The sequence below is a fragment of the Setaria italica genome, chromosome VII (assembly GCF_000263155.2).
Source record: "Setaria italica strain Yugu1 chromosome VII, Setaria_italica_v2.0, whole genome shotgun sequence".
Classification (NCBI taxonomy): domain Eukaryota; kingdom Viridiplantae; phylum Streptophyta; class Magnoliopsida; order Poales; family Poaceae; genus Setaria; species Setaria italica.
Window position 1 is genome coordinate 31,717,156 of NC_028456.1, and position 18,320 is coordinate 31,735,475.

General features: G+C 44.1%; 3 protein-coding genes across 3 annotated transcripts; 1 reads left to right on the forward strand and 2 right to left on the reverse strand.

Annotated features, from left to right (window-relative positions):
- The first annotated feature begins 224 nt into the window (after positions 1–224).
- On the forward strand, positions 225–3,375 carry LOC101779007 (D-3-phosphoglycerate dehydrogenase 3, chloroplastic). Its single transcript, XM_004976997.4, has 5 exons — positions 225–911; positions 1,532–1,908; positions 2,015–2,125; positions 2,204–2,299; positions 2,376–3,375. Exons 1-5 carry the CDS (start codon positions 290–292, stop codon positions 3,045–3,047), a joined length of 1,878 nt encoding a protein of 625 aa, XP_004977054.1. The 5' UTR covers positions 225–289; the 3' UTR covers positions 3,048–3,375.
- A 491-nt stretch (positions 3,376–3,866) lies between these two features.
- On the reverse strand, positions 3,867–13,948 carry LOC101779417 (alpha-N-acetylglucosaminidase). Its single transcript, XM_004976998.2, has 19 exons — positions 13,483–13,948; positions 13,062–13,138; positions 12,150–12,361; positions 11,529–11,650; positions 10,949–11,034; positions 10,295–10,389; positions 9,979–10,060; positions 9,360–9,466; positions 8,373–8,403; positions 8,172–8,289; positions 7,893–7,940; positions 7,157–7,266; positions 6,967–7,069; positions 6,782–6,880; positions 6,507–6,617; positions 5,574–5,815; positions 4,793–5,030; positions 4,398–4,476; positions 3,867–4,321 (listed from the first exon to the last, which is right to left on the reverse strand). The coding sequence occupies exons 1-19, from the start codon at positions 13,720–13,722 to the stop codon at positions 4,029–4,031; spliced, it is 2,493 nt and encodes an 830-aa protein (XP_004977055.1). The 5' UTR covers positions 13,723–13,948; the 3' UTR covers positions 3,867–4,028.
- Positions 13,949–14,736: 788 nt separating this feature from the next.
- Positions 14,737–16,437, reverse strand: LOC101779806 (peroxidase 4). The gene is made up of 3 exons (XM_004976999.2): positions 16,166–16,437; positions 15,587–15,778; positions 14,737–15,498 (listed from the first exon to the last, which is right to left on the reverse strand). The coding sequence occupies exons 1-3, from the start codon at positions 16,373–16,375 to the stop codon at positions 14,938–14,940; spliced, it is 963 nt and encodes a 320-aa protein (XP_004977056.1). The 5' UTR covers positions 16,376–16,437; the 3' UTR covers positions 14,737–14,937.
- Between the last annotated feature and the right edge of the window lie 1,883 nt (positions 16,438–18,320).

Genomic DNA, 18,320 nt, shown 5'->3' on the forward strand with positions numbered 1-18,320 from the left:
GTACATTCCTACCTGATTCGATTTGTTTATTTCGCCGGGAGCCCAAGTCACCAAATCGGGCTCGTCAAGGGAGGTAGGTGGGGGTGGGCCGCTCCCACTCGTGGGCGCACGCCATTTCATTTCCCTTCCCCCAAACCAACCTCACTCACCAGTCACGCGACTCGCCTCACCTCGCTATAAGTAAAAGCACCCACCGGGACGCACCAAAACCACTCGACTCGACAGCTCACCCCTCCCTTTCCTGACCAAAACCCCAAACCCCCCGACCCGAGCCGCCAAGCCCAACACCATGGCGGCGCCGACCCCGACCCCGACCGCCGCCGCCGCCGCCGCCGCCGCCACCCACCACCGCATCCTCCTCCCGTCCCCGCGCGGCGCCCTCGCGCCCGCCTTCCTCCGCCTGCCCCTCCGCGCGCATCAGCCCCAATCCCACGCCCAGCGCGCGGCGCGCCTCCCCGCCGCCCCGGTCGCGGCCGCGGCCCCCGCGGCGTCCACCGCGTCCCCCGACGCGCCGTCCTCGGGGGCCGTCCCGGGGAAGCCCACGGTCCTCGTCGCCGAGAAGCTCGGCGCCGCGGGGCTCGCTCTGCTGCGGGAGTTCGCCAACGTCGACTGCTCCTACGGCCTCTCCCCCGAGGAGCTCCGCGCCAAGATCTCGCTCTGCGACGCGCTCATCGTCAGGTCCGGGACCAAGGTCGGCCGCGACGTCTTCGAGGCGTCCGGGGGAAGGCTCCGCGTCGTCGGCCGCGCGGGTGTCGGGATCGACAACGTCGACCTCGCCGCCGCCACCGAGCACGGATGCCTCGTCGTCAACGCGCCCACCGCTAACACCGTCGCCGCCGCGGAGCACGGCATCGCGCTGCTCACCGCCATGGCAAGGAACATCGCGCAGGCTGACGCGTCCCTCAAGGCTGGTGAGTTTGTTCAGTGCAACTTCCTCGATGTTGAAAATGATGCCTGTTTTAACTGGATGCTGCCACCGTCTTTGAAATCTGTGGCGTAAAGCATTAGCAAATCCTATTCATCTCGTATGGACGCTAGGCTCCTAACCATCTACTACTGTAATACTATCGTGTAGGCATGTAGCACGGTCTTATATTTGTTCAGCTGTCAATAATCGTGCAGGCATGTTCAGAATATAGCTGTCTCTTATTCTGGCAAAAATCTGTGGTGCTTTTATTTTAGAAAAAAAAGACAATAAACCCCACTATTTTGTTATGTTTTTCAAGTCTGATGCATGGAAAAGGTGACACTATTGAATGAACAGGGAGATGATTAGATGGTACCCAGCTGTTTAGTTTCATTTTTATGTGCCTATTAAGAAATAGAAGCAACAGTACCAGGACAAGATAGTAATGTTAAGTTAACACCATTGAAAGATAGGCAACACATTGCTGAACTTGTATTTGTTGTTTCTCACTTGAGACAACCTTTTTGTGAATGGCTTGGTGGAGTACAGTATTACAACAGTGCCTGTTTTTTGTCCCACAATTCTGTTCTGTCAAGCTCACTTTCTGAATTGAATCTCGTACAGGTACATGGCAGCGCAACAAGTATGTTGGTGTGTCTCTTGTGGGCAAAACTCTTGCTATTCTTGGATTTGGAAAGGTCGGTTCAGAAGTTGCACGTCGTGCTAAGGGTTTAGGAATGCACGTGATTGCACATGATCCGTATGCTTCTGCTGACCGGGCTCGTGCAATTGGAGTCGAGCTAGTTAGCATGGAGGAGGCCATGACAACTGCTGACTTCATCTCACTGCACATGCCTCTTACCCCTGCAACAAACAAGATGCTCAACGATGAGGCCTTCGCTAAGATGAAGAAGGGTGTTCGCATTATTAATGTTGCACGTGGTGGTGTAATTGATGAAGAAGCTCTGGTCAGGGCTCTTGATTCAGGAGTAGTAGCACAGGTCTGTTCGATTATCTTAATTACTTGTGTTTCATGGTCTGATAAAATTAATTGAAATGCTGTTCTCCCAGAATCTTGCTTATATTTCTTTAATATTGCTGTACTAGGCTGCTCTTGATGTGTTCACTAAAGAGCCCCCAGCACCTGACAACAAGCTGGTGCTGCACGAGAATGTTACTGTCACGCCGCACCTGGGTGCCAGCACAGTGGAAGCACAGGTATGTTGAATTATGCCAGAAATGCCCATTGTGTTCGTATTGCTGCTATCAATTTGCTGAACACTTTAAATTTCATAGGAAGGAGTGGCTATTGAGATAGCTGAAGCTGTCATTGGAGCTCTGAAAGGGGAGCTTGCAGCTTCTGCAGTCAATGCTCCAATGGTTCCTGCTGAGGTATGGATCTTTTATTTTCTCCTTAATCCAAATAATTCCTGACATTTGATATGCTACATCTTTATGCTTCATGCAGGTGCTGTCAGAGCTTGCACCTTTTGTTGTGCTTGCAGAAAAGCTTGGGCGCCTGGCTGTTCAACTAGTGGCTGGTGGTGGTGGCATCAAGTCTGTGAAGGTGACCTATGCGTCTGCACGGGCTCCTGATGATCTTGACACAAGACTTCTCCGTGCAATGATCACCAAGGGATTGATCGAACCAATCTCCAGTGTTTTTGTCAACCTGGTGAATGCTGACTTCACTGCAAAACAAAGGGGAGTTCGCATCACCGAGGAGAGAATCCTGTTGGACGGCTCACCAGAGACACCTATTGATTACATTCAAGTTCAGATCGCCAATGTTGAGTCCAAATTTCCCAGTGCGATATCCGAGACTGGAGAGATCACCGTGGAGGGGAGGGTGAAGGATGGCGTCCCTCATCTAACAAAGGTTGGAGCGTTCCAGGTAGATGTGAGCTTGGAAGGAAGCCTGATCCTTTGCAGGCAGGTTGATCAGCCTGGCATGATTGGATCAGTAGGAAGTGTCCTGGGAGAGGAGAATGTCAATGTCAGTTTCATGAGTGTCGGAAGACTCGCTCCTCGCAAGCATGCTGTCATGGCAATTGGTGTTGATGAAGAACCAAGCAAGGGCACACTGACAAGGATTGGGGAGATTCCTGCAATCGAAGAGTTTGTTTTCCTGAAGCTCTAGACGCAAATGTATGTTTGAAGTTGCAAGAATGGTGTGCAATTTTGATGTAGTTAGCGTTCTAGAGGACGGATGGTTCTCGTTGGAATAAGCTTTCTAGGGGTATTTTTGTAGTGTTCATGAATTTGGTGCAGCATCGATGCCTTCTTTTGAACGCGGTGTTTATTAATAAGCTCTCTTCTCAATACTTGCCTGCTTTGCTATGAACATGAACGCGATGTTAAGCCTGCACTGTTTGGTGGCCTGGAAGACAGGAGTTTGAAAGCGAGGATTGTACCTGATGGAGTTTTTAGCTAGTGTTTCCAAAGTCATAAGAAAATAATTCTGTATATATCTATGTACTGAAATATTATCTGGTATGTTTTGCCGAGATCAGTAATCTTCACATTCACTACGGATTCACCTGCCGAAAGTTGGTTCAAGCCATAGGTTCAGGCGTTCAGCACAACTAGAGTAGTCTTCAAGCATATAGTATGGCATTTAGTAGTCGAAGCGTCTGACTAAGCTCTGCGCTCGAGAATTAGAATTTAGGTGACCGATGTCGTGTTTGAAAGGCACGGATTTCACCGAAAAACGGCATGATTCTCATAAGTCGTATAATTCTGGCATTTGAACTGGGGCCGATTATTTCCACACCTGACACCCCACCAAGTTTCATTCTTTTTTTTCTTCCCTTACATTCTCCTACTTTCAGTTTCAAAACGGGGAGCCTAACACCTTGGGATACAGAATATTCAGAACAGAACATGGGTGCCGATCTGATTGGTGCTCAATGTTTGCCTCTCTGAGATGCTGGGAGAACAAGTGAGCAAACTTGAGACGTTGGGTCAGAATCTAACGATGGTAAATTAGAGATGTGTGGTTCAATCCTCAATCAGGGTTGAAATGTTCATCGAAGCAAATACACGAGGAAAAAAAAAGCTAATTGCGAATCTGAACTTCTGAGTGCATCATAATCCATCATCACCACCGCACACCTGGTACTTATAAGCTTGCAGACTTCCCAGGGGAGAATGTACCTTCTAGCTCAAGTAGATCAGCGTTGCGTAAGTACTTCATGTAAAGCGACCGTGATATATTTAGAGCGTCTCCTGTGGCTGTGGTTGCAAACACCTTCCTATCGCTCTGCCAGTTGTTGGTGAGGCTGATCCATTCCCGCCTCCATTCCTCAAGCGAGAAAGGCGCATTCTTCTCCATGCTCAGTAACAGGTGCTTGAAGTAGATGGCTGCCCTTGGTCCGTAGTAGTCTCGCAGCAGGCCGCTCCAGTACTTATTTGCTGGAACAAATTTGTTAGAAAGAAATCCATGAAAGCAGTGTGAAAGCAGTATGGGGCTAAGTGGCATGTAGCTCACCGTAGTCGCGCAATAAACTTGCTTTTGTTTCAGTGTTGTCGAACCACATTGTAATTTGCGTTCTAGCATTCCATTCATACTGCAATGATTTCAATGTAGCTGTGCGTCAGCAATCTCAGGAATAACGCATGAGCTTAGAATACTGTTATGAGTACTTGCTATCCTGGCTAGCATAACATGCACCACAAGATCATGATCTGATCGTAGCACATGTATGGTCTGTTACAATGCCTTAGTGCACATAACGATATAAGAACAAGATGAATCAAGCAGGTAGGTCAGAATGGAACCATCCCAACCTTCATTAACAAATAACTATTGGAATTTGTGATTAGGATACAAAACGTATGATGCTATATCATCCAGTGAAGAATGATTAAGAGAAAAATAATTACCTGTATCTCTTGTTCTCGGTCTTGTGCAAGGCCCTTGGCATTTTGTAACCAAGGCCCAAGCAGAAATCCCTCATGAGAGCCAAGTAGCGTGTCAAGGTCATTCACGAGGCCGAGGAAATGCTGACACAGGGTGATCATTTGATTCGTGCTGTTTGATTTGTAGCTTTTGATGATCTTTATAAAGATATCGTTGGCATATTTAGCCAGAACTTGACGAGTTAAATCCACAAGGTCATACCTGTTAATGTGACACATCATCTCATTGACTCATCTAACACCATGAAATGATGTTGCAAACATTTATAGGCCTCGCCACATTTTACAAAATAATAGTGCAGTGAACTGTGCTTCAATATCCCACACAGATCATGTTTCAGTGTCTATTCAAATTTGATTAATTGAAACGGCAAAAAAGGGATCATGATCACAATACAAAGGAGCATTAGTTCGAATCGTACAGTAAGAATTCGAGTAAGTGGTGATTCTAAAAGCAATATAAAAGAAATGTATGGAAAAAGGTTGTGGAATGGCAGAACATATCAAGACAAAACAGAGTTTCTTAAGGTTTTTTTATATACAATTTGTTATTCAGAGAGAAAAGCGTGTCACTAGCATCAAGTCCATGGAAGACAACCACATTTCTGAGCTTGCAAATAGTGTTTTCTGAGCATACTAAAGACTGACTGAAAGAAAAGGCACACTGCTAGTAGCAACACCCAAAGATGAACTGAATAATTATTTTGTAGCATGGACCAGGCAATTAGAGCGCCTGTATTCTCACCTGAAGGTATTGCTGTCAGATACTTCATCTCCGTATTGAAGAAAAAGCTCCAGGGCATGTACAACGACACTGGTATTGTACCATAGATGAGGATGGTCATATGCATCATTGGAGGTGCCCTTCTCGTAATTCTTCGGTGGTATTGTAGAATATTGTTTTCCAGAACTCATGTACAACCCTTGTGTCTTAATAACAAAAGGTTCAACATCTGGGAAGGCCACTATCACATCCCGATTTTTGTCCTGTTACCAGAATAAAATTCATGAGAAGAGTAACAGATAAGAATGCGATCAAAGAATAAAAAGAAGCGCAGGATTAAATTGGCGTCTACTTCTGCTATGGGCTGAGCCATGGGCCAGTTCAGCGGTGGGTGCAGTGGACATGCATACGGCAAGGCAGCAGCAATGCGCGTAGTAGTATAGCACTTGTGTGCAATTAGTTAGCCTTATCTCGTAGCTGTTAGTTTATTGGGTATAATGAGATGCAATGGTTAGTGCGTGCCTATTAAAGGACAGTATTTTTTTTAGACTTATTAAAGGACAACATTGTAATCAGCAAGCAAGAAGAGACAAAAACAGTCAGAGCCTCCAGAGGGAGGATGGCTAGCCTGGTTCTTCCTGCTAGCCCAAGTCAATTCATATCAACTTCAATTGGCATTCGCAACAATTACCAAAAGGAAAAAAGAACAACCATAAGAGCTATATGTCACAGAACAAATTGATCTAGCAAAGATCTTTATCATATGGTGTAAGATGTAACTGAAATAAATACAAAAACTCCAGGTTGTTAGCAGCATAGCATATCTGATATCTATGATCTTGCTACTTCACACAACCTTCTGTTCCTTGTATATGCTTGTGTAATGTTGGATGAACAGGACACACGGCACAGTGCCTGAGCATGGCATAGTTTTTTAGAGAAAGATCAACTTACATTTTTACCATCAGTGCAGTTATATAGAGTTTGGTATAAAATCCACCAAGCATCTTGCAGTCCCTTCACTGATTTCCCATATCTTCGTGTTGGATATGTCTCAACCCAAACCTGGAAATAATACAAAACCGATCAAACCAAAAATTGGTTGCATTCAATAGCTAGTACAAAGGGAAACCACCATAGAAACTTAAAGAAGAACTGAACAATTAGTATAATAAGAAAGGAAGAATATTGCACATAAAGCTCTTCTAGAAAATATTCTTTTATTTCACCTGAAGATCAACTTGTCTATGATGGAAGGCCATTTCTGACATAAGGTCATAAACAATTGGATTTTGCTCAATACCTTCCATAGACATACCAATTCCAACCTTCAAAAGTAATGTGCTAATAAGTAAAACATCACATTTCATATTTTTATAAGCTAGTTCAGCTGCAGAAACAGCTCATTGTATACCATTGTAGAGTTATCACTTAGTCGAGCATCAATGGGCCCCGAAGCCAAAGCATCCAAAACACCATACATTTCAAAATCTGCAGCAAAATTATGGAGCATGCACCTGAAAACGGATGACACAAGTTTCATTATAAAGGAAAATATGTGGACAATAATAGATGGTATTGACAAGAAAAGAAAGAGAACTTTCCAGATGTAGGGAACACCATAGAACTGATCAGAATTTATCCACACTGGTTTAACTTCAGCATAAAGATCAAGGACAATCATTCTGCCAACTGGAACCGAATGCAGTAGTGCCTAACAACCACAGATTTTGAGATTAATCAGATCGAAATCTAAAGGATTTGTATCCCCACACAGAAAAATCTTGTTATGTAGAAGCTGCACGCTCACAATAGGAAAAAAAAACGATTTACAGATGTATCTAGCCACTTTAAGTTCACAAGGCCTATTCACGTTTTCAGCAGAAATATTGCAGAAATTGAGTGTATAAGGAACGGTTAACTTATTAGAAATACAATGGTTGTCATATCATTTGATCGTGGATCACTGCAGGCATGGGCTTCTTAATTAGTATCAAGACAGCAACCTAATAGATAACAACCACTGGAAATTGTCCCTCCTTGGTGTTAGTTGAAACAAATCATAATATGTTATTGGAACACAAAAGGCTTGCATTGACCAAATAAATGTGATCATCTCACATTATTGCAACAGTAATTGTAGTCATCCAACATACTTTCCGAAGCAACTGCTAGCTACACAATTAGCAATGTAACATTTTTTTCATTAAAAATCCAGGTCAGATGAATTTCAAATCCCATTACTCCTATAACATTTTTGAAGAAATGACAAACCAATATATACAAAGCTAATAAAATTACAGCATTCATATCTTATCAAACTATATAATAAAGTTTCACCTTCATTTGTGGGGGTTCCCAGAAAGGATCATAGGTAAACAACCAACCCTGCGGAGTAAAACATGTTAGAGATCCATCCATATATGGTGTGACTATGCAGCAAGAAAACTTTCACAGCTAGAGAGGGGAATAATGCATCAAAATTTAGTTCCAGAAGTAAAATCGTAGAGTGCATCAACCAAGACATCCATAGCCATATCATATCCTTAATAACTGCATTTGCAGACAAATCCATTGCAGGTAATAAATTAGCAAACTACTAAAACACAGAGAACTTACTTGCATCAACCAAATAGCATCATCATCACCGCTTTGCATACCCCTGAACGTTGCAGCACCCAATGAAGAGATATAGTTTGGATCACTTAGTGGAGGAGTGTTCTCATCAAAAGTATCACTAGACATGTTGAAAATATAAATAAATGAAAACAGGTTCATCAATCAGGAACTTCCGGTGAGGTGGACGATGAAAAATCATACCAGTTGTATATGTGACTTGTCCTACCATATTCTGTGGAAAAGAACAACAATGCATCAAGGTTTGCATTTTTTTTGATGAAAAAGTGTAAAAAAACTCTTTACAAAACAGGAAACAATAATGTAAAAGTTAGCCATCAATCTTGTGGCAGGGGGGAAATTCGGATGTTGATAAATATTGCAAAATTTCACCCTGTGTTTTTTTTCCTCTTTCTGAGTGCACTGACCAGTTTCACGAGACTTCAAAATCAATGTATTGTTCTGGGAGCAGCAGCTGAGTTCAACCGACGAAAGGCAAAATACAAAACGAAATATTAACCCTCAATCTTTCTTTTACATCCCCTCCAATGGTACATCTGACCTACTTGGTTTGTTTTATTCTTATTGCTATCTAATTCATGATTTTAACTATTCCATCTTCACAAAATAACAAGTTCAACCAAAGATGTGGTCAGGAAGCACAAAAGAACTTAAGCCAGCATTGCTAAAGTGAAATGTGCTAGTATTATAAGAAAATAACTACGTATTATCGCAAAGAAGCATGATTTGGATATTACTATCGCGTAGTATGTTGCTTATGACACCGATCAAAGTGCTACACCATATGAAAGCATATCGTGATTGTCTAGCAACAAATATCTGGGGCAAACTTTTTATGATACTATTTTGGATATGACGTATAAGATAACTCAGAGGGGCTAACTCAAAGAACAGTTTATTTCATGAACAATGGGTTAATAACAAGTTAAAAGGACTGAGATTTACACTTCATTCACATGATAGCCTTAAACATGAATGATCTATTAGCGTTCTTAAACAACTTACAACAACTGGAAAAGAATTTTGGAAACTTAGATAGTTTGAATTTGTCTGTTACGAAAGTTTTCCAGTCAGCAGATTTAGTTACAGAGCAAACACAGGATTCCAGGTTTGACATTAAAATATCTTGCATTATGGTGTTAGAAACAGCTTGACCAAAACAGATCCTACCTCTGATTTGTTCTTCTATAAACAACTTTCCAATTTCAATAAATAAAGGATCAGATGCATCAAGAAGATATGTGCAGCACCACCTTGGATTGCTGTCAACTGTAAACCTTAATACCATAGAAGAGAAATCAAATAAGCACGTGCGATGATGGAAAAAAGATGTCAGCAAAGATCAACAGAGCATTGGATTGCTTCACTTTAGTTGAGAAGCAGTGTTACTGTATGGCTGGCGTAAGTCGAGATACTTCATATGATGAAACACTTAAGCTGAAATGAGACTGAGAATACAAATGGGCATAAGCTTGTTAAGTTGTTATGAATCTGGTGTCTCAATCATGGATGGCATCCAGAACCACAAGTATGTAGAGTGATTGTTCCAGTTAGATCAACTGTAGCAGGTTAAGATGCTAAGATGCGCAATGCAAGCACAAATTGCAATATAAGGTACATCAATGAAAGACAGCTACAGTGGAGGCACAAAACTGCAAGGAAATCAGTAGTGAGACACAAACCAGGAGCTACAACCATGATTCCATATTCTATATTTTAAGTATTCAATCACGGAAAAATTATACGGTATATGTCAAGGTTTATTAAGAAGATACAAAATCGTCCTTACCAGTTTCCAAGGTGAGTGACTTTAGCTGAAGGATATTTTGACTTTAATGCAGCTGGGATGTTGCCAGAAAATGCTGGAAGAACTGCAACAGAGGTAGATATTAGCCTTAGACAAGTAAAAAAGAAGTGAAGTGATGCTGAGATTAAACTAAAAAACTCAGACCGAGTAATTAAACAAATTAAAACACAAAAGTACAAACCAATACAAAGATATATTTGTATAAAATCACATACTATTGAGTTTTCTATATAATATTAAAATATTTGTTCACGTAACTGCACAAAATCCAGAAATGTTAGAATGGTACAAGTGTTACCTGGGAACATGCCAAAAGCATACATCCTAGAAAGGATTTTCTTCTGAAGAGCTAGTTGATCATCTAGCCAGGTCTGAGGAAGGGGCCCACCCCATCTGATAAAATAATTCGAAATAAAAGAGTTCAGAAAATAAGTAGTATACAGCATATTTCGAAATAAGAGTTCAGAAAAAAAAAATCTGCATCCAAGACAACAAAACAGCAGTGGTGACTAACTGACTATCTATTCCTGTCAGGTACTAAAGATGACACCAAAGTCTTGTTGGCAGCTAAGACAGTGAGTTATGCTCAGAGGTAAACGTCAGGACATAGGACTCAGAAAAGGGGTACCAAATCCCAAAGAAAAGATTTTGAGCTTGCACATCCCTATTTTACCGACACTCCACATAAGATCAGTTTTCTTTCGCTGTCTTAATCTGACATATCCAGATGTGAGCATCCCTAGTTGCAGTTATATATTTTATAGCAAACTAATCCCCAGTGACAACCTAAAATTTAAATTACTGTCTTGTGCAGTTGAGGAATGAATGAAAATAATTTTAAAAGATACATTGTCACAATATTATTGCAAAAGAATATCAAATCAAAATAGAATAATATAAAATCAAAAATTTAGATGTGAGGGACCAACAGCATACCAGAGGTGTAACTTACCCATGCATATTAGCCATTCGAGACCATGCAAGAAAAGCTGGCCCACCAAAGAAATCATCCAAATCTGATTTGCTAATGTTGTACCTCTTCAAGAATTTATAAGGGAATAAGGCAGAAGATATTAGGAACGCATTTGCAGGTTAACAGAAGAGTAAAGCAACAACCAGAGTATATTTTTATTTCAGATAAAAGAGTACCAACAGTCTCATAAAAAAAGTGAGCCAACATACTATAGGATCAATAGGAAGAACCAATGCGGTTACATCTTTTTTTAAAAGGGATCCAGACATTCCCCAACAAAAAGCCAATATTAAGAACCACCCCCTAAATCATTTTGTCAGCACAATCACAACATGGCACTACATGTGGAAATGCAGTGATGTGCTGCTCCGCCTGCTAATCTATATCGCACCTAGGCATTTTGTGGTATGCACCAATCCATCTGCTTAAATCTCTACCGAAGATTCTAGGCTGCTTTCATGCACCATTTCAACACCTTAGACCTTAAGGACACATGAAAATACATCGTATCGAATTATCCAGTGTACGGATTGGTTTAAAAAAGAAAGCATGTATATACCTGAAAAACCCTCTGCCATATAGACTCTTGCCCAGTGAAAGCAAGAGGCAAATTGATCCCTTGAAGAGCCATCCAGTCAATTTCCTTCTCCCAACGTTCCCAATCCCACCAAGCAAAAGAATCTACAGGGAAAGAAAAACAGTTTAAATCAGAGAAAAACAGTTGAGAAATATGTTTTACTTTACATGGATGAAAAATTGATACCAAAAGTTCACAGGAGCCCCCAAAATGGAACCAAATGGTAACAACAAAAAACTAAAACAAGGGGTAAGGTGATACAATCAGGAAACTAATCATGCCAAGACGTCCATGGGGGCATCAACGGGAATAAATCAGCGCAACCTTTTGGGAGAAGGAAAGGTAACACTGGTCCTGATGGTGATATTCACAAACAGGACCTGGAAATGCATGATCTTAACAGAGAGAGAAAAGAAATACAACGAAATATAACAAGCAGAGCACAGAGCAACCCCATCAATGTAGCAGGGTAGCTGGCAACACATCATAGTGTTTAAAAACCCACTTCAATTAAAATGCTTAGAAATTTCAAGCAGAAAAAATGACTTATCCTACTAGAATACAGGAAAGTGATAATAGAGTACTAATAAGTTAACAGCTTACAGCTGGATGTAACTGCATTCTGGTAGTAGCTCCAGTCAACGGGTCTTTGAATAAATACACCAGCAGCAGGAACACGAGGTAATGACCCAGGGTGCGGAATGGATGATAATTGTGCACCACCAGTTTTATACCAAGATATATGTGCTGCACAATAGTTTTTCAAGTACCAATGAAAACCAGCAGAAATTTCCACCCCACTTACTCCAAGTATCCTGACCACAAGTAATGACAAACACGAAGCCGTTAAGCCCTGTCTGGTTTCTGTATGTAAAAACTAACACATGCATGCATGCATTGCGTAGAAACATAATTTATGAGAAACTAGAATGGTGTTGCTGAGACATACAAAACTTGCAAGTCTCAACTAACATAGCAGATGGCATGTTACCCCTGCACATTTGGAGCAGGCATAACCGCTTAAGTATAAGCCAATTGCACAAGCAAAAAGGATTAGCACATGATTCTAGTGGAATCTGCTGAGGCCCAAAATTTGTGTAGGCAACTGCTTTTTGGATAGGTTATAATAAACAAAAATCAGAAGAGTTCTGATATAGAAACACAAGAGAATGTACAGCCAGGCATGCTAGTTCACTAAATCATTTTTTGGTGCATGTCACACCTCTTAATGCCTTAATGGATGTCATACAATCAAGAGTAAATGTAATCAACTCATCGTGAGCTAAAAGAAGATATGGCTATAAATTCATTGTTTGCATATGTAGATATGCAGATTTAACAACAACAGTTCACCTAAAGCATCAAATTTATGAACATAACAGCAAATAAAAAATGCTAAGACAATAACGCATGAACATGGTCCTCTTGCATCAAGAGAAACAGAAAAAATTGTAAATGTCAGGCAAGCTGAAGATATAATTTGCAATTACTGATAAAGTACAAAGGGGAACATACAATATTTCAGGAGTCCCTTCTCCATCAAACAACGGGTGATTGCTAATGATGAAGCATGCCTTCCCGCCACATTGCTCCTATCAATGCAGTGTAGTATATTGTGAACCCTTGTCATCAGTAAGTAAAACAAAACATTATGAGCTTGCCTAGGTAGAATTATAAATCAACAGGGTCATTACAAAAAGGCAAACAGTGTACATGCATTTTGTGGGTATGGTTCAGTTTTGACTTTTGACAGCTAAAATGGATATTGACAACTCACTACATCGATGGACTACTGTATGGTTTTCCCGTCACGCTTCGTTGGCTTACGATTCTAGCCCACATTCTCACTGCACCTTTATCTCTCGGCAAACTCTATTTATACAGCACTTGCCAACATTCAAGACCTCACGACTCCCAAGCAGCGAAGCACGCGTACCTTGGAGATGATCCTGAACTCGAAGCTGGCGGAGTGTGAGGGGAGGATCCGCTCGAGAAGCCCGCGCGCGGCGGCCTCCTGCTCGGCCGACGACGAGCCCTCCCGGCGGTGGAGCTCGCGGACGCGGTCGAGATGCGGGAACCGCCGATCGGAGCATCTCACCCTCGGAACGGCGCAGGCGATCACGACGACCAGCAGGAGCGTGAGGAAACGGGAAGCGGGGCCGGAGGAGGGCCGCATCGCCGCGGCCGCGGGGTGGGGAGTGAGGGGAGGAAGGGGGAGGGTTGGAGTGGCGAGTGGGACTCCGCGGACGGCATGGCGACGGTTTTAACTAAGCAGAGGCGAGGTGGTTGGCGATTGGAAAATGGAAGGCGACAGCGAAAGGGCGAGGGGTTCGGGAGACGGCGACGGGGGTTTGGGGACGGCAATGGTGACTTGGTGAGGACTGAGGAGAAGATGACAAGAGCGGCAGGCCGCGCGCGGGAGGGGACGAGGAGGAAGGTAGGGTGGGGCCGTGACGTCAGTCAAGCCGTTTCCGCTTTTGTTTGTCTTTTCCGGGTGTTTGGAAACCTTTTTAAATTGAGAGTTGAGACGGGGACAGAATTCTGATCCTTTTCTGCGACATACTATAGCTTACCATTTTGCCTTGGTTTTTTTAAACAAAAATCACAAACTATGCCTAATGTGCCTTCTCCCGTAGCAAGAGGCTGAAATATAAAATGCAGAAGCGATGGGGGTACGGCCTTTGTGCGGCAGTTTTGATTTGCATAGTGGATTCTGTGTCACTGGACACCGAGGACCGAGCTTTAGTTTAGATTCAAGGACGGCTGATATTAGCTATCATAAGAAGATACCAAGCTTTGCGATGTTAACAACTTTGTTGGTATTCTAAAGTACATACCTGTGCAAAAGTCGAGTTTATCCAGTATAATCTGAAAACACAGAGCATCAAGCCAAAATATTATAGACTTTTTTTAACTCCAAATCGAACGCGTCTCGCATTGCAAGTAGTCGACCAGCACAAAAGGTGCAAGTACTGGGCTCGTGCCCAGCCAGTAACATTGTCGGCCTCGAGGCCCAGATCTTGTACCAAGGGGGCCTGTGCCATAGATTTTGGGCTTGAGGGAGAAAAGAGTGGGTGGCCTTGCTCATCAGATTCTTTTTTTTTTTTTTGAAAGGAAGCTCATCAGATTCTTGAGGAATGATTTACTGACCAATGTTTATTCAGGTTACTCTGATCAAATTCAGCGCACAAATAAAAGCATCCATGATCCCAAGAGCTGTATTTATTCCTTCATGTTATTTTGGTGAAGTAGTGCTACAACCGTTCGAAGCAGACTACGACATGATAGAAGGAACATTTCTGCAGACCACAACACACTGCACGCGCTGATCACTGACCACGGCACTACCAAGGCTGACACCACAGTGACTGATACATCCTCTGCTGTTACTTCAGTTCGCCTTCCGGCAGTTGGCCCTGACCTGCCCGCCGGATCCAGTGACGACGCCGATGCCGCCCATCTTCACCATGGCGTCGCGGAAGTCGTCGAAGAACCCGGTCATGTCCGATGCGTAGGCGGTGGTCTGCTTGTCCGCGGAGCCCCCGTTGAACAACTGCTGGTCCGAGTGCAGCAGGCCCTTGTTCCGCAGCAGGTTCTTGTAGTAGAAGTTGTCGAAGACGTAGGACGTGGACGGGTCCAGCGGCGAGGTGTTGTCATCGCCGTTGCCGTCCGCGCTCGGGCACCGCGGCTTCAGCGACGACGCCAGCGACGCGTCCAGGCTGGTGGTCTCGTTGTAGAGGCGGCCGCGGAAGTTGAGGCACCGCGCCTGCCCGATCGTGTGCCCGCCCGAGAGCGCGATCATGTCGGTCGCGCTCAGGCCCTTCTTGGAGAAGGCCTTGATCAGGTCGCCGAGGTCCAAGGTCGGCGCCGGGAGGTCGTTGTTGGCGTCGTCAAGGCTCGCCGTCGTCCCGTCCCGACGGCCGAGCTCCACGTCCCACGTCGGCCCGCCAAGCTGCAGAGGCGACAGTTTAGTTTGTAGCCATGCATGGGAAGAAATAATTAGTACTTGTCTCGATGATAATTGTGCATGCGATGCTTACGGCGACGACGGAATCGCGGGCGGCCACGGCGAGGATGTCGGCGCAGGAGACCGTCAGGTTGCAGGCGTCCTCAAGCTGCTTCTTGATGTCGTCAACCACTTCGAACCCGCGGAGCGAGTTCTTGTTCGGCACCGCGGTCTTCTCGCCGGTGAAGCCTGGGGCGTCGTCGAGCAGCACTGACCCGTCGCAGCCCTGTAAAGTTCATTTGCAGTCAACTGTTAGTCCACGAAAGACACTACATGATTTTACTCGGAGACTAAACGATCTGTTAGAAATGACAGAGAGTTGTTTGAAAATTGAAGCACGCCGCAGAGTGCGCGCCACATTTTAACTGAACTGACTGTACACCGCCGCACTGTCCCGCACCTGTGCATGCTACGCATCTATTCTCCGTGTGCAAACAGTGCAAGATTCTAACTCAATTTTCGTTAATTTGCTTCAATTGCTGGTTCGATTTGTAAGACGCTAACTTTGCTAAGAAGGAAAGACAGAAACTCCTAATAAACATTGTGCATACTGGAGTTTCAGAAGAAAAATGGAAGGCTGAAGAAAAAACTGAAGGTGGCTTATGGCACTTGCATTGACAAAGCAGTCGTGGAAATGGAGGCGGAGCAGGGACGCCCCCATGCGGGACTCCTTGGAGACGGCAGCTCTCACGGCGGATTCGATGATGTCGAGCGCGTCGGGGCATGTCTCCTCGTAGAAATCGGTGGAGAGCTGCGCCGAGACAGCAGCCGCAGCGAACAGCAGGGCCAGGGTATAGAAAGCTAGGGAATGCATGGAAGCCATTGCGTGCTGATAACTAGAACTTGCTAAGCACAGAGAACTCTGAGACTTCAGTGGTCAGTGGGCACTGCGGCTGCAAGGATAGCTCAACGCGCCCTGGTATTTATAGGCATCGCGGTATCAGCATGCTAGTTCTCGTACTGCACTCGTAGTGCCTCCTGCCATCTACAGTTTGGACATTGTTTAACTTAGTGGTGTACAGCCGGAAAGTAAGAAATGAGGGGACACACGTAGGGAAAAGCTTTATTTGCATGCAGAATAATGCTGCTGCATGATCTTGAAGATAACACTCTACTGTAAAAGGGCGTCTGCTGGGTAAGCTCAGTGTGCATCAAACTTCTACAATTTCATCACTCTTAAACACAACCCCAAACGCAATCATATAACTTTGTTAGGCCTTGCAATTGTTTTCTGGAATTCCATAGCACTTCTTTTTTTAAAAAAAAAAGAGAGAAAGTATATTTTCCATTTACAGTTGCACTGGCGCTGCTGTAACATTTTTTCTAAATCCATCTTGCTTGGTATCTTGGAACCAGGATCAAGCGAGATCCTCTGCCAGTTGCATTTCTTTACTCCAGGCCCGGACAAGAATTTCAAAGCTACTGCCAAAGTGTGGGGCAGGCTCGCTAAGCTAGTGGAGATTCAGTGCATAGCATACGACTTTGCAACCAACCTTAGAGACCAATCAGGCAATAACTACGACCCAAAATCTCCGCTTAGTCTTTAAGCTCAGGTGTGAATAGCGGTGCTGCTGGTCGTAAGCAGCATGACCAGGGTCAGCAAATTAGGCACGCAGCATGTTTGCTTTAAGCAGAGTGCTGGCTAGGATTAAGCATACTCCAAGCAAAGAACACAGAGGCGTGCTCTTACTTTTCGCGACCCGTGCATGCTGATACATCGTTGCGGATCGCCCAAACTTGGCGTGACCTTGTGCCCGTTTCATTCCCTTTGTCATCACTTCTGCTATAAACTATATGGATTCTGAAGTAGGGTTGATCTTGGTTTGGCAGTGAATGTCCGTTCGAACTCCGAATAGGAAAAGACGAATTAAACAGCGAGCTATAGCACGCACTTAGAAGAAGGAAGAAATGATGTAGCCACTTGAATTCAAGTTCGATAAGACAATGTCACCGTAATACCAATCTAGGAACCCCATTGTTTTTTCTTAATTCCAAATTGGGTCATAGTGTTCATGCATTTTGCGGGGTACATTATCCATCTAATCAAATCATGTAAAACGATTCGTCTGACTAACTTTGTATTAGGCGGCAGAAAAGTCCTGACGCAACGTAATTATCCTCGCACCGATCACGGCGGTGTCTGGCACATGCACTTGCCAAACCTTTTTGCTCGAGACCACTAGTATGCTGCTGCAACCCCGTAGAACCATAGAGGCAGACACTTGAGTAAACAAACACGAGGCAAGCTTCGCCATTGCGACGACGACCAGAGCTCCGAAGCGCATGCCAGCGGCGCACGATCACGACATGCTCCGGCGTTAAGCTAGTTTATGTTCGGCCGCCGGCAGTGGCGACTGGCGAGTGATTGATCCCGTGACTGTGATAGAGAGGTCTGATTTCTACGTGCAAGTTGCAGAAAAGAGCAAGGGAATGGTCAGATCGCTTGGAAGCTAGTCTGACTCTTTTTGAAGCCCTGCATGCCTTTTACTTGTGCGCACGTCTGACTACTTTTTGCCTGCCGTGCACTGTCTTTACAGGTCTCTGTTAAGCTAGGCGTCGATGGTAAAACTCTGGATAAAAATCGAGGAGTTCACCTGAGCTGCCGTGACGCCCTGCGGCCCTAGCTGTGCGCGCGTGATAGAGGGGCAACAAGCCATGCCGACATGTCAGCTGGGGTACCGAAAGCCGGTAAAAAAAACTACTTACTCCAATCAGGAAAACTTCGGATTTACCTAAACAGAGCACATTGCATCGTGCACTAGTTATCC